The following is a 15036-nucleotide window of genomic DNA, read 5'->3' as shown; positions in this document are numbered from 1 at the left end:
ACAAGTCCTTCCTTGATCCTCCCCTGCCGCGAGCGCCCTCGGGGACCTTGGCAGCTGCAGCCGCCGCGGATCCTTTCCAGAAAGGGGGCGTGGCCGCGACTGGGGGTTCGGCAGGCAGCGTTCCGGGGAGCAACAGGGGCGGAGCCGGGCCGCTGTCACCGGGCAGGAGAGAACGTTGCGAACGTGCGCCCGCAGCTGATTGGCAGAGGCAGGCCACACTCCCGCGCCCGGATTGGGCCCCGGCGGGCAGGGGGCGTGGCCTCCCCGCGCCGCTGCTTATAGGCCTCGCGGCGCTGGTGCGAGGGACCGAGGCAGGCCGAGGGGGAGGTGCGGGTGGTTCGGGGGACAGGTCCGGGCAGCGCTCTGGGGTTGGCACCCGCCCGTGCAACCATCCAAGCGGCCGCACGCACTCGTCCCGGCGTTCCCGCTGCCCGCGCTAGCCGGTGAGTGTCCCTCCTGCGTGAGCGGAGCCCTGTCCCGGGAGGCCCCGGCCGTGCGGGCTCCGAGGCTCGCGGGCTGGTCCAGCCCCCCGACTGACGCGGGGTCGGGGCTCCTCTTATCTTCCAGCTCCTGCGCTCCAGCACCCTGAGCTCGTCGGCGAGCGTCCTGGCGTCCGCGCTCAATATGCCCAGCCTGTGGGATCGTTTCTCCTCCTCGTCGTCCTCCTCCTCCTCCTCGTCCCGAACTCCCTCCCCAGATCAACCGCCGCGCTCAGCCTGGGGTTCAGCAGCCAGAGAAGAGGGGCTCGGCCGCTGCGCGAGCCTGGAGAGCTCGGACTGCGAGTCTCTGGACAGCAGCAACAGCGGCTTCGGGCTGGAGGAAGGTGAGCCGGGGGCGGGGACGGGCGGCTGGAGGGGCTGGAAGACGCGAGAGCTCTGGACTGGAAGGAGCAGAGCCACCTGGACTACCTGTGGGGTCAGGACGCAGACTGCGGTGGGGGGCGGGGGGGATTGGGTTAGAGCAGGGGGTACGAGTGTGGCCCGGAAACTGAGGTGCGGACTGGAGAGGAGCGCTGGTTTCTTAGCCAAGCAGCACCTCCCCCTTTCGGAGCCGCGCTGACATCCTCCCTGTGTGTGCTCTCCCTTCCAGATTCGGCATACTTAGATGGGGTGTCCCTGCCCGACTTCGAGCTGCTTAGCGACCCCGAGGACGAGCACCTGTGTGCCAACCTGATGCAGCTGCTGCAGGAGAGCCTGGCTCAGGCGCGGCTGGGCTCACGGCGCCCCGCGCGCCTGCTGATGCCCGGCCAGCTGGTGAGCCAGGTGGGCAAAGAACTCCTGCGCCTGGCCTACAGCGAGCCGTGCGGCCTGCGGGGGGCGCTGCTGGATGTCTGCGTAGAGCAGGGCAAGAGCTGCCACAGCGTGGGACAACTGGCCCTCGACCCCAGCCTGGTGCCCACCTTCCAGCTGACCCTCGTGCTGCGCCTGGACTCACGCCTCTGGCCCAAGATCCAGGGGCTGTTTAGCTCTGCCAACTCTCCCTTCGTCCCTGGCTTCAGCCAGTCCCTGACGCTGAGCACGGGCTTCCGAGTCATCAAGAAGAAGCTGTACAGCTCTGAGCAACTGCTCATTGAAGAATGTTAAACTTGGGTCTGGGGGGCTGACGCTGCCCCCACAGCAGAGAAAACTGAACTTTGGGGTCGCACATAGGCAGGCAGAGTCTGAGGGACTAATGCCTGTCCTTAGAAAACTGACAATAGCCACCTGAGGGGGAGGATGGTGGTGGTGGTGGTGGTGGAGACATTGTGTTTCCTTGGAAGCTCACTGAGGAATGCGCAGGTGGCATCCCCTCAAGTACTGTAGCATGAAACAAAGGCTTAGGGGCCAACCAGGCTTCTGGCTGGATGTGTATGTAGCATGTACCTTATTATTTTTATTGTTACTGACAGTTAAGATAACAATGGTATGACAGCAGGAGAGCAGCTGGGCTGCACTGGCCTCCGCAAGGGGTGTGTGCTCATGGTAGCCAGTGCTGGTGGGAGGGGGGAGGTCATCCAGGCGGTTGGTGTATCTCCTGGTCTGAAGGGGCCAAATGTGTTTGTTCTTTGTATCTTTTTTGTTTGTTTGTTTGTTTGATCAGAGCTTCACTACTGACCTGTTCTAGGCAGCTATCTTACAGACGCATGAATGTAAGAGTAGAAAGGGGTGGGTGTTGGGATCACTAGGGATCTTTGACACTTGAAGAAAAAAACTACACTTGAGAGCTGTGTTTGACCCATCCCCTGCTGTGTGCTGAAGCTTGAGTTGTGAGGGGATGGGGTTAATTGGGGTGGGGGCTGGAACCCCTTCCCCAGAGGAGTGCCATCTGAGTCTTCCATCTAGAACTGTTTACATGAAGTTACTCGCTGTTCATGAATACACTTGATGTTCAAGTATTAAAACCTATGCAATATTTTTTACTTTTCTAATAAAAAAAAACATGTTTGTTAAAATGACTGAGTCTCTCATCAGTGTCCTAAGATAAAAGGGAGAGAACCAGGTGATGGTGAACAGCAGGTTTCAGCAGACTCAGGTTCACCTGAGTGTTTCTCTGTCCTTTTCCGGGGCTGCCTGCCAACCCTGGTAATAGAGGTATGTGGACTGTGTCATCTGTGCCAAGAGCCCTGGATCCCTTGGCTCTGCTTGCTGTGGCTACCAAAGGAAAACTCTGGAAGGTAAAGGGGTGAGTCAGACCCCCCGCAGAGCCAGATTCTCAGTCAGGAGCACTCACCTGGCTGCCCTGGGTTAAAAAGCTAAGTCACAAAGGCCCCCTGCACCCAAGGACCTTCTAGGCACTGGAGGAACTGCAAGAGACCCGTTTTTTTTTTTTGTTTTTTTTTCTTTTTGTGAGAAAAGTCACAGTACTGTTTGTTCTGTGGTCATGAAATTTTTTTCTCTAGATTAAAAAAAACATCCACCAGAGATCAGGAGTACCAAGGAAGGGAGTTTGAAAAGAACTTAGTTCAAGATTCTTAGGAGGCAAGTAGCTAGGCTGACCTGCTTTGGGGAGGAAATGTGACCCAGTCAGGGTCAGAACCCCATAATACAGAGACACCAGTACACTTGGAGGTGAAGGAAAGAAGTGGTGAGGGCTTCGAGAACAAGATGGCAGGCCTGTCTCATGAAAGGCCTGGGTGACATGGACTATTGCACTCTGAGGGCCCCAATTTGATTATCAGTGAAATTGGAGTTGGGCCAGGCGAAGGCCAAGGCCCTTCCCACTTATCCCTCCCCGTGACTGCTGTAGTTCTCCCACACCAGCCTTTGGGGAGTTGTTATCTCCCTTGTTTCTCCTAGTCCCAGACAGGCCTTGTTTGCCTGACTGTAAAACAGTTCTTCTACTTGGGTATGCAGTTGAATCTCTTAGGGCCTGGGTTGAGACAATCCCTGGGTCTTGGTGGAGATTCTGTGGATATCTAGGGTGGGATCCCAGAAATCTGTATTTTCATCAGGAATTCTGACAGTCCTGAACTTGGAGTGGTTTAGAAAATACATCTCTTTGGTGAAACTGAATGACTTCTTCCCCAGATAAAAGAGTTTGAACTAGATTTGAAAATGGTTCAGTTTTAGGGCTGTTTTAGAAGAGTCCTCACACTCGTTTTCTTAGCATATCTTAATAGCCACTCTGTGAGGGGAGGGTGGGGCAGCAATTTGTCATGTTTTACAAAATAGTAAACAAAGGCCAAAGCCCTTGAATGACCATCTTTGTCTGACCATGGACTGGCTTTGTCTACTCTCAGCCCTTCTGGGTGGGAGTTGGGAGAGAAGCAGATTGAGAACTAGGGCAGTGTCTGAGAGACATTAAGATTGGCACCAATGCTCATGGATGCGTTTCCCTGGCCCCAAAAGAGGATCAAGAAAAAAAACTGTATCTAGTTGTAGAAGCAAGAGCTAAATGACTGGGTAAACATTAACCCTTCTCCAAGATCAAGATCCTGGAAGGGAGAGAGTGTCCTTAGTGGTCAAGGCCACCATGCATTAGAGTCAATGAAATTTGGGTTAAATTCTACCTCAGACATTTCTTGTCTGATGACCTTGAACAAGTCACTTTATCTCTCTAAGCTTCAATTTCCTCATCTGTAAAATGAGGACATGATACATAAAGACATAACTGAGGTTTACCACTGGTAAGGAAGCCAGTGACTGGGCAAGAGATGGAGTACCTGAATTATGCCTGAGCTGGCTGCAGAGCAGGCGCGCTGCTATCCAGGCCACACTTTGACTTCCTCCTCCTCTGGTCTTGCTTTCCTCTAATATCCTTTCAAAAGTCATTGTCTTAACAACAATCATGTTGATATATGACCTTAATAAATTCTTTAAAAAAAAAAGTCACTTTCCAAAATAAAAGTCACTCTGGGGACTATGCTCAGACAACTTTACTTCTTCTTTTTTTTTTTTTTTAAAGATTTATTTATTTATTCATACAAGAACTGGGGTGTAAGCCAGAGGAGCAGGGGGTGAGAGGATTCACCAGAGAGAGCGGGGAGCAGAATAGGCAGATCTACTAAAATACACTGCTGAGGGGAGCAGTGGGTAAGGCAAGAGAGGTTTGCTGTGCCATGTGGGTAGTTCCCTTGGGATCGAACTCATGCTGAGTGGCTGGCAATAGCTTGATAGTGCTGTCTTTAATCCCTGTGACACCAGGGAGTCCTCCTCAGACAACTTCACTTCTCAGTGGACATGTTAAGCACTTTACATAAGTTTCCCTCAGTGCCACTGCATGCTTCAGAAGGAAATGCAAAGATCCCAAGTGGTTCAGTGAGCAGGACTGCAGGGCTAAGATGGGGAAGTGTGAGATCCTACCTCCTGGACCTCATAACCTCCTAGTCCCTCAACTCAGGACAGTACCAGTCAACCATATTATGCTTTTTGTTACTGCTGGAGGGGATCAACTGCTTCTGGGGCAGCCTGAAGGGAGGTTCATGAAACACAAGGTCCAAAAACCAGATCCAATTAATAGGTTATTTAATAGGTTATTGTAGAACTCTGTAATTATCCAGAAAGGAGGATTTTTCTAAAGGAATCACAAATAAAAAAACAGTCTATTTTTCCTTTCATGTTCAGACCTGGCAGAATGTCTCCTGCAAGAAGGGGTAACAAAAAGAAGCAGGGTGGTTCTGCCATCAATGACGTAGTGACCAGGACACACCATCCCCATTCACCCAGGGGAAGAGCTTCAAGAAACGCACCTTAGACCACTAAATGAGATCTGAAAACTTGCAGTCAAGGAAATGGGCACTCCAGATGTGCAAAATACACCAGGCTCAACAAAACTGTCTGAGCTAAAGGAATAAGAATTGTCCGGTACCATATCCCTGTGCAGTTGTCCAGGAAAGATAATGAAGATGAAGTTTCACTAAACAAGCTGTGTACACTGGTTACCTATGTACCAGGTAAGTCACTGCTTTCAAAAACCTACAACCAGTTAATGTGAATGAGAGATAACCACTGATTATCAAACAATAAAATGCCAAAAAAATTTTTTTAAAGTCTATTAAACTCAGATCCTTCCATACAGGGTCCAGCTGAGGAGTCTTCATGTGGATCCCAACCTTGGCAGCAGGATGGAAACATCTGCGGCCATGTGACACTGCTGACTCCAAAGAATGAGACTGGCGGACTGTCACATTCATTCACTCAGCCTAAATAGAGTTACATGGCCCATGGGCTACAAGAGAAATCAAAGAAGCCAGAACCCAAATTAGTTAATTTTATTGAGTGTAAATTAAACTTCAATAATAAATATAATATTATTTTTTAAAATTTATGTAGTGGCTGGCGATAGTTTGATCACACTGAGACTTTAACCCCTGCGCCACCAGGGAGGCCCAGGTTGCTTCTATCTTTTGGTTATAGTGAATAATGCTGCTATGAACATGAGTGTATAAAATTCATTTGAGACCCTGCTTTCAGTTCTTTGGAGTATATACCACGAAGTGGAATTGCTGAATTATGTAATTCTATTTTTAATTTTTTTCGGACTCACACAATTTTTTCCACAGTGGCTGCACCATTGTACATTCCCACCAATGGCACAAGACACTTCCAGGCACTTTTATGCCTTTCCACATCTTAGCCCAACTTTAAATACCCCAACATCAAAGTCCCTCTGCACCCATGTCTGCAAGATGATAAGTGGTGAGGATCCATAATGAGGATTATGGATCAGTATTGTTCTAGGATGTTCTAGAAAGCAGGGAAGATAGGGGTGTGAGGACCATTTCCTAAAGGGGGAAGATGAGATTTCAGCTCTGAAGATGTGGTATCTTATCTCCTTATTCTCTCTCATGTATCTGGGTGTCCCCCCTCAACAAATTCCAGTCCCCTGTTAAAGTCCCCTGGGAGCAGCCCAAAGAGCATAGAACTGATTTGGACTGACACATCTCAAAGGACAGGATAAGACCCACATGTCCCCAGGGAGAAGGACTGATTGTGGCACCTGTCCCAGTGGCCCCCAGTTCATTCTGAACCTCCAAAATATTAACTTTTGCTATTATTGGTTGAATTAATACACGATAAACCTGTGATTTCAGTAACAAGGAAAAGGGCACAATACACTGCTGAGGGGAGCAGCCGGAGAGACAGTAGAGGTCTGCTGCACCATGTGGGTAGCTCCCTGGCCAGCAGGGGATTGAACTTGTGCTACAGTGGCTATGGATAGCTTCATAGTGCTGTGCTTAACCCCTTGCGCCTGAATTTGTATTTTATTCACCATAATTGCATCTGTGTACCTTTAAAAAGCAGCAGGACAAATATGGGCCAGACATGGTATGGACACATTCTACAGATAATATGAGGGTTGACCTTAGTGGAACCTGCCTAGCCCTGGTGATAACTTCAGTCCTACATTCAGGCCCCCCCCAAGAGGTCAGCTGCTAGTGGAATGGGAACTGCACTGTCCACATGGTATATAAAGAAAGGCAGGCTCCGGGCTGGAAAGATACCCATATTTGTAGAACGCTTTATATCTCTAACTCACTTACATTACAAATTATGGAGTAGGCACTATTATTATTATCATTATTATTCTTGCCATTTTTACAGGAAACCAAGGAACACAGGAGTTTGGACTCAGAGTGGGGAGACCTGTGGTCTAGTATGATGTTGCCACGGGCTCTTTTTTCTTCATCCTTGAACTGAGGAATGGGACTGGATGACATCAAGAGTGATTCTTTGAGGCAGAGCTCAGTTGCCTGCTGCTGAAGCTGCTTTTCCCCAGCCCCACCTGATGCTGCTCACTGGGTTCAAGCCTGGGTGGGGGTGAGGGCAGGGAGGAAGAACAGAGACGCCTTGCAGGTCACTGGGCAAAAACTTGACTGCTTTCTGGGAAGAGTCCAAGTCTGGAAAGAGACCGTTAAGAAGAAATTTCCATCGCCTTTTCCTCCGCCAGGGATTTTCCATGCTGCCCTGGAAGACATGCCTTTTGGTTTCCCAGTGTGGGGATCTGGCAATCCATAGGTGTTATTGAATGGTTCAGCTGGAAGGAGTGTAAAACTGGTTCCTGGGTCTGGTTCCTGCCTGGGAAAAGGGACAAATGTGTTGGGGGGAGGTATGCCTGCCCTAGAAAGATGAGAGGGATGGGGATAGGAATCAAGATGGGATCAAACAAAATATCCAGTCTAAAAGAACCCCCACGGAGAGACGAGTGGGGACAGGAACCATCACGGGAAACTTCCTAGAATAGGGGACTGAAGCTGAAGGCACAAAGGAGCAGGGGGATTTCTACAGGCAGACAACAGAGTGCAGAACTGATGAAAGGGGGGATAATGGGCACCAGCTTTACAAAGGTTGCCATGAACACGGGGACAGTGCAGTGGCCAGGAGAGAGTTGGATCTAAGAAGTGGAAAATTTGGTGAAGCAGATTATGCAATACAGAAGGCAGCAGCGCCTTGCACTGTGGCCTCTGACTAGCTGTTCCCTCTGCCTGAACACTCTTTCCTCAGAGCTGCTCTTGGTTGCCTTCTTGAAAGTTAGGTTTAACTCCAATGTCTCCTGCTCCATAGGGAATCCTGCCCTGGCCATTCCTGCTGGAGCAGCCTGAGCCACTTTCTGACACATCTCATGGTTCATTTCTCCCCCAGCACTTACCACCCTGTTTCTCTTAGTTGGAACCTCCCTCCTACATGGATGGCAGTTCCATGACAGCAGAGGCTTTGGTGGGGCTTGTTCTCCATTGGATCCCCAGAGCTGGCTCATAGCAGGCAATCAATAAATATTGTTGATTTCAACTGTACTGCACTTGCAGTGTTATGATAAAAGGAAGCATAGTAATATTTTTACCCTGAGCAGCACTACATGCCTAGCGCGGTGCTGAGTGCTTTACAAACATGTTCTCATTTATTCTTCCAAACAACTCTATGAGGTGGGGGTGTGACCATTATCCCTGTCTTATAGATGAGGAAACTGAGACTCAGAAAGCATGGTTTAGTTGCTCATGATTTGAAACCACACCTTTAACCTCCAGGCTAGCACTGTCTGATAGAAATATGAGCCACAAAGTAATTTAAATTTTTTTTCCTAGTAACTACATTAAAAAAGAATCAGATGGGGCCTCCCTGGTGGCGCAGCGGTTGAGCGCGGTGTTGCCAAGCTGCCCGCAGCCTTGCAGCGCCGGTTCGATCCCCGGCTGCTCCCAGGCCACCGGAGGAGGGTCCCACATGGCGCGCAGACCTCTCCTGCCGCCCGCTGCTCCCCTCAGCAGTGTACTTCGTTCCTTCTGCCTGCTCTGCTCCCCGCTCTGGCTCTGGTGAATTCTCTCACCCTCCCGCGCTTCTGACTGTACCCAGTGCTTGTATAGATAAATGAATGAATCTTTAAAAAAAAAAAAAAAAATATATATATATATATATACTTTAAAAAAAAGAATCAGATGATATAATTGTAATAGTACTTTTTATTTCATTTATAAAGATACTTTTATTTCTTAAATCGTATTATCTTTTATTGAGGTAATGTTACTTTTTAACACTTTATGGTTCACACCTCTTCAGTTGAGTGTTCCACACCACACCCACCACCAAAGCACCCATAAACCTTCATCATAGTCCATTGGGCCACCTCTCCCTTTGTTAGTCATCACTACTCCCTTCCCTTCTTGGAGCCTCAATTCTGTAGTCAGACTTCTAGGGTTGTAGAAATATATTATTTCAACATATAATCAATATAAAAACATTAGTGGAGATTTTAAAACATTTTATTTTACTAAATCTTCAAAATTTGGTACCTAGTTTACTCATGCTAAATTTTCACCAGAAAATGATCTGTACTGGGCCTCCCTGGTGGTGCAAGGGGTTAAGATGCAACCTATGAAGCTACCCACAGCCACTGCAGCATGAGTTTGATCTCTGGCTGGCCAGGGAGCAACCCACATGGTGCGGCAGACCTCTCCTGACTCACCTGCTGCTCCCCTCAGCAGTGTATTTCGGTCAGTCTGCCTCTTCTGTTCCCCACTCTGTCTCTGGTGAATCCTCTCACCCCCACACCTTTGGTCTGTACACCAGTTCTTGTGTGCATAAATAAATAAATCTTAAAAAAAAAAGAAAATGATGTGTACTTAGATTTCATAAAATTTGCAGTTGAAAAAGTAGATTCACCCACCTGAGTTGGAACAAACATACTTAGATGTTTTCCAATAACTGCACTAAGTACCAGATTTTCTTAAATGCAAATTAATATGAAATAAAATTGATAAATTAAATATAACAAACCAAATCTATAAGTTAATACATTAAAAATAAATTTCATTAAAATAAAACATTCATTAGTCATATTTTGAGTGCTTGGCAGCCACATGCAGTTCGTGGTTACTGTATCAGGCAGCTCAGCTCCAGCTTATTCCACTTCATCTGGTATGAAAGTCGGGTGGGAGAAGTCCAGTGGAAGGAATCTGAATAGACTGGGGCCCTGCTGTGGAGGTGCAAATAGAGGAAGCTGAGGCCTGGGGTCACCTGAAGATGTGGTGATATGACCAGCAGTAATTCCCAGAGAGCAGCACAGGGCTGGATCACTCACAAGGGAGGGTGTCCTATGAGTTTTCTGTAGTTCTGGGCATCTTCCCATCAAGGAAGTGATGATCCTCAGTCCCTTGGGTTGAGCAAAGAGTGATTCCTCTGAGTTTCTACCCGCTCCGATACCAAAGGGATTCAGGTATTTTTGAGGGTGGGGTAGCTCCAACTCCCTCAGAGCCCTACTTGAGCCAGGATTACTGATCCTGGATCCCAGTCTTGTCCACTTCAACTCCTCAACCCCTAAACATTGGCTCTGCTGGGTTCTCCTAAGTGTGGGAGCTAAGACAGTCCTGAGCAGACCAATGTTCTCTGCCTGCCAAAGGGATCCTGAGGGTGTGTAAGACTGAATCTGAAAAGGCTCGAGCTTGGTAGGTAGAATAGAATGATATCCCTCTTCTCTCCCCACCTCTGGACACCTTAAGGAAGGTGTGTAGCCCTGAATAACGTGATTCTGGAGTCAAGCAGACCTGGGTTCTACTCCCAGTTTAATCAATTCTTTGCTTTGTGACCTTAGACAAGTCAAGTCCCCTCTCTGAGTGTCAATTTCCTCATCTAGAAAATGAAGACCAATAAGGGACTGTTGTGAAACTCTGCCCAGACTGCCCCATAGTAAATGATCAATTAGCAATAACTGTTCTTCCTACACAACATCCTTTTCCTGTTAAAAACAGAAAAGTGGGCTGGAAAATGTATGCAATCACTGGAAAGTAAATGTGAAGTGAAATGTAGAGGGGGTAAGTTAATCCTGGGCACATGAGAGTGCCCTCCTTTCCCTGGATGACACATACCTGGTTAACCTTCAGGAGTGGGGGGCGGGGGGTATCTGCCACTCCCACAGGCCCCAGGTGCCTGAACATGAGGTAAGAATGGTCAAAAGCCACCTTCCAGAAATAGAGAGGGTGAGTCAGGCTGAATCAGGAGCAGATGAGGTCACCTTGGGTCCCTAGAGTTACTCAGAGTGACATGTGTACATGCCGTGCAGGAGGGATGGATGGACTGAGCTCCAAGAAAGCAGGTAGGGCTGGAAATCTCCCAAGACAAGGAAACTGTTGGGATGGAAACCCCAGGCAGGCAGCAAAAAGGCTGAATGGGAATAGGCAGAGATTGAAAGTAAACTTGATTCAGGTATTTTTGAGGGTGGGGTAGCTCCAACTCCCTCAGAGCCCTACTTGAGCCAGGATTACTGATCCTGGATCCCAGTCTTGTCCACTTCAACTCCTCAACCCCTAAACATTGGCTCTGCTGGGTTCTCCTAAGTGTGGGAGCTAAGGCAGCCCTGAGCAGACCAATGTTCTCTGCCTGCCAAAAGTCTTTTAGTTTGTGTCACTTTGTCCTGCCAACATTTTCAACATTTCCTCCCTTGTCTATCACCCCCCACTAGAGCTGGTGGTCCTGGAGGGAGGACAAGTCTCTCTCCCTGGCTGCCTTACGTTCTGTGCATAGTGCAGGCTCTGATACACAATAGAGTGCTTAGTAGAGACTTATTGGGATAACAGACTTAAGTTACGAGTGAGTTCTCTTTGCTTTTCTGACACTTATTATGTGACTGTGGATTGTGTCCCTGAGCGTCAGTTCCATGTCTGTTAAATAGGAAACAATCCTTACGAAGAACTTGGAAGAACCAGTTTGGAAAGAAGGAAGGATGGACGCATTCAGGTGGTTCTGTGGGTAATACTTCAAGAGTAGCTTTGAGCAGGTCAACTTACAGAAGAAGCGATTGAGGCACAAGGAAGTCACGATGAGGAAGAGCTGCTAAACTCTCCCCACTCCCAACTCAAGTCCTGGGTATCTCCTTTCAGGACCTCTGATTAGATCACTGTCTTCAATTTCCCTGGGGGTTTCCAGCCAGAAGTCCTGAAGTGTGCCAGCTTGTGCCTGCATTGGGAGATGGCTTTTCCTATTCAGCTTCCTGTCTGAGCTGGGGCCTGGCTACTGGTGGTAGAGAGGGGCCTGGAGATAGCAAAGCTCGCTGCCTGTGGTGCTGAGTCCTAGAGTCACAGAGCCAGGGCTGTGTGTGTGTCTATGGACCACTCCATAAATATCCACTGGTCCTCATATCTGCCGAGCAAGGCAGTCCATCTACCTAAAAAAGAGAGCCATGAGGATGATGACTATAAACCACTTAGCACAGGGCCCAGCTTACCACAAACACCTGAAAAATAGAAAATGTGTTTTGTTTGTTTGTTTGTTAGACTGTCAGCCCTGTGAATTCAAGAGGGACACTTGTTTTGGTCATTGCTTACCCATAACCCTTACCTTTAGTAGGTATTCAGATGGATGGTGGCCTTAATAAATCTTATAACTTAGGAAAAAATTTGTAAACTACTTCTTACTACAATGTGAATGAATGAGAAAATCTACTATTCTTTCTCTCTCACGGAAAGTTGAATCTTAACAAAACTAAAGTGAAATCACATCTAATGACGGAATTTTATTTTTATTTATTTATTTATTTTTTGGTTAAAGATTTATTTATTTTTTTATACAAGCACTGGGTACAGTCAGAAGTGCAGGAGGGTGAGAGAATTCACCAGAGCCAGAGCAGGGAGCAGAACAGGCAGACTGACAAAGTATACTGCTGAGGGGAGCAGTGGGCAGCAAGAGAGGTCTGTGCGCCATGTGGGACCCTCACCCGGGTCGGGGATCAAAAGGGCGATCAGAGGCTGGGAGTGGCTTCGCAGCCCAGCGCTCAACCGCTGCGCCACCAGGGGAGGTCTAATGACGGAATTTTTAAAAGTAGAGGTACATAGTAGGTAAAGAAGGCCTTCCTAGAGCCCCTCAAAATCACAGTTAGTACCAACTGCACAAATTCTGCCTGGTCCCAGAAAAGGGTGACATACAGGGAAAGGAAGAACATAGTCCCAATTCCTGAAGAGTCTACCCTCATCTTGAAAAAATAGGAAGCAGGGCCTCCCTGGTGGTGCAAGGGGTTAAGACACAAGCTGTGAAGCTGTCCGCAGCCACTGCAGCACGAGTTCCATGCCCAGCTGGCCAAGGAGCAACCCACGTGGCGGGGCAGACCTCTCCTGACTCGCCTGCTGCTCCCCTCAGCAGTGTATTTCAGTCAGTCTGCCTCTTCTGTTCCCCACTCTGTCTCTGGTGAATCCTCTCATCCCCCGTATCTCTGGCCTGTACCCCAGTTCTTGAATGCATAAATAAATCAATCTTTAAAAAAGAAAAAATAGGAAGCAACTAGGTTCCAAGACAGTGTACAATCAGCTAAATGTAGAGGGTCTTTAGTAGCAGGGTTTGCAATAGCCCAGGCTTAGCTATCAGAAAGGCTGCAAGCATCCTGCAGGGAGCAAAGGCAGCCAGGGCTGGAGGTGGGAATAGGCACCAAATGTGATGAAGACTGACCTGGGATCAATAAGGAAGGAGTAGGTCCTCTCCCAGGACAGGGCCTCACCTTCCATATCTACTTTTTCTGTGAGGTGCTTAGCACCTGGTTGGCTTTTGTAGTAGAAGGCACACAAGGTTGGTACCAGGTTTCTGGAGTCAGACTCTTAGGGCTCAATCCAGGCCCTTACTCTTTTCAACTTTGGGACCTTAGTGTGGAAGAAACAGGTTAGCTACTGGCACCCATGCCCTATCTCTTCTGTTCCTCCTTTGGGAAAACACTCCTCCTCCTTTCCCTTTCATTCAGCCCTTTGGTACAGGTGAGACTGCAGGCATGGGGTCCGTGAGCAGAACAGCCAATCAGCAGTGAACCTTCCCAGCACAGAGCTTTTAGTCATGTGGTCACATGACTCCTGGTGTTTAATTAATCCTGGACTTGTGTCACAATTCCTGAGACCCTCTTTTCTACTGAACTAGAGTTTGGGGTGCTAGGAGCCTGGAGTACAGAAGACCACTCATGGAGTCCAAACGTGATACCAGGATGGCTAAGGCAGTATGGAGAGATTTGCTTTTATGACAATTTTTTGAGTGTCCAGATTAAGTCATGCCTAGATTTTTCAGATCCCAAGTCAGTAAATTCCCTTCTTTGCATAAACCAATCTGAGTCAGCATGTTTGTTATTTCATCAGAGTCTGAAATTCAGAGGGTGAACTTTCTTAACCTCTTTATAAACTTCAGTTTCCTCATCTGCAAAATGGGGCCTGAATGATAAATATTTTTCAGGAGAAAGGAAGGGTTGTTCTGAGGTGATTAAAAGGACTTATCAGAGTCCAACACTCAACCTAGACCCAACACATTTTAGGCACTCAAAAACATCAGCTTTGATGTGCTCCATATGCATTTGTTAATATTCTGCCTCCAGGAGCTGGCATCTGGGGAAAAAACCTCTTCCTGTGACTGTGGGTCCTTGGAAACTGATGTGTGTGTTGGGGAGAAGAGGACACACCCTGGAGGGAACTGCCTCGCCCATCCCGATCACAGATGGCAGAGACAGGCTCGAGTGGGTGTTATTTTTTTCCTAAACCCCAGTGTCTAACCAGACCCATTTTACAGACCAGGAATGTGAGGCTCTAAATTGGGTCATCCCCTGGGCAGGCACAGTCCCTCCCTTGGGGCACAACAGTGCTGACCATCCAGGGTCACTCCTAGCCTGGTCTCAACCCCAACTAGGCTAAATTAAGCAGGTGTTTACTTGTTTGTTAAATGAGAGCTTCCTTAGGTAATCGCAGTTTCGAAAGGGCAAAAAGGAGGTACAAATCCTCTCTCCTTCCTTCCGTGCAGGCAACCTCTATCTTTTTTTTCATCTGCTGTCTCCTGCAAAAGGAGCTTGACCAAGAAGCTCCGGTTTCCCTTTTCTGACCTCTTGTAGTCAAGGAGCTGTTACCAGTTAGCAGTGGTTTACTCACCAGAAAGAGCCTGACGCAGTTTTACTAAAGGAAACCACGCAATTCTCAAGGCTTGGCATGACCTTTCCTTCGGGCAGCCCTGGAAGCCTGGGGGTGGGGGTGGGAACGGCACCACCCACTTCCCCTTAGATAACCACCTACCGACTGATCATTCTCCAGTGTGGGAATGGAGCTCATCTTGGATTTTTTCCGCGTAGTATCCTTGAGCCTCTGATTCCTCATCTGTTAAGTGGGGATAAAGATACCAC

At 48.3% G+C, this 15036-nt stretch overlaps 1 protein-coding gene across 1 annotated transcript; it reads left to right on the top strand.

Annotated features, from left to right (window-relative positions):
• Positions 1–322: 322 nt before the first annotated feature.
• Positions 323–2443, top strand: DDIT4 (DNA damage inducible transcript 4). Its single transcript, XM_037495857.2, has 3 exons — positions 323–443; positions 568–823; positions 1090–2443. Exons 2-3 carry the CDS (start codon positions 625–627, stop codon positions 1581–1583), a joined length of 693 nt encoding a protein of 230 aa, XP_037351754.1. The 5' UTR covers positions 323–443; positions 568–624; the 3' UTR covers positions 1584–2443.
• The last annotated feature ends 12593 nt before the right edge of the window (positions 2444–15036 follow it).

Source organism: Talpa occidentalis, unplaced genomic scaffold, assembly GCF_014898055.3.
Source record: "Talpa occidentalis isolate TD23 unplaced genomic scaffold, MPIMG_talOcc4v2.1 talOcc4.8, whole genome shotgun sequence".
In the NCBI taxonomy this organism is placed as follows: domain Eukaryota; kingdom Metazoa; phylum Chordata; class Mammalia; order Eulipotyphla; family Talpidae; genus Talpa; species Talpa occidentalis.
This window is presented reverse-complemented; position numbering and strand designations above follow the sequence as displayed.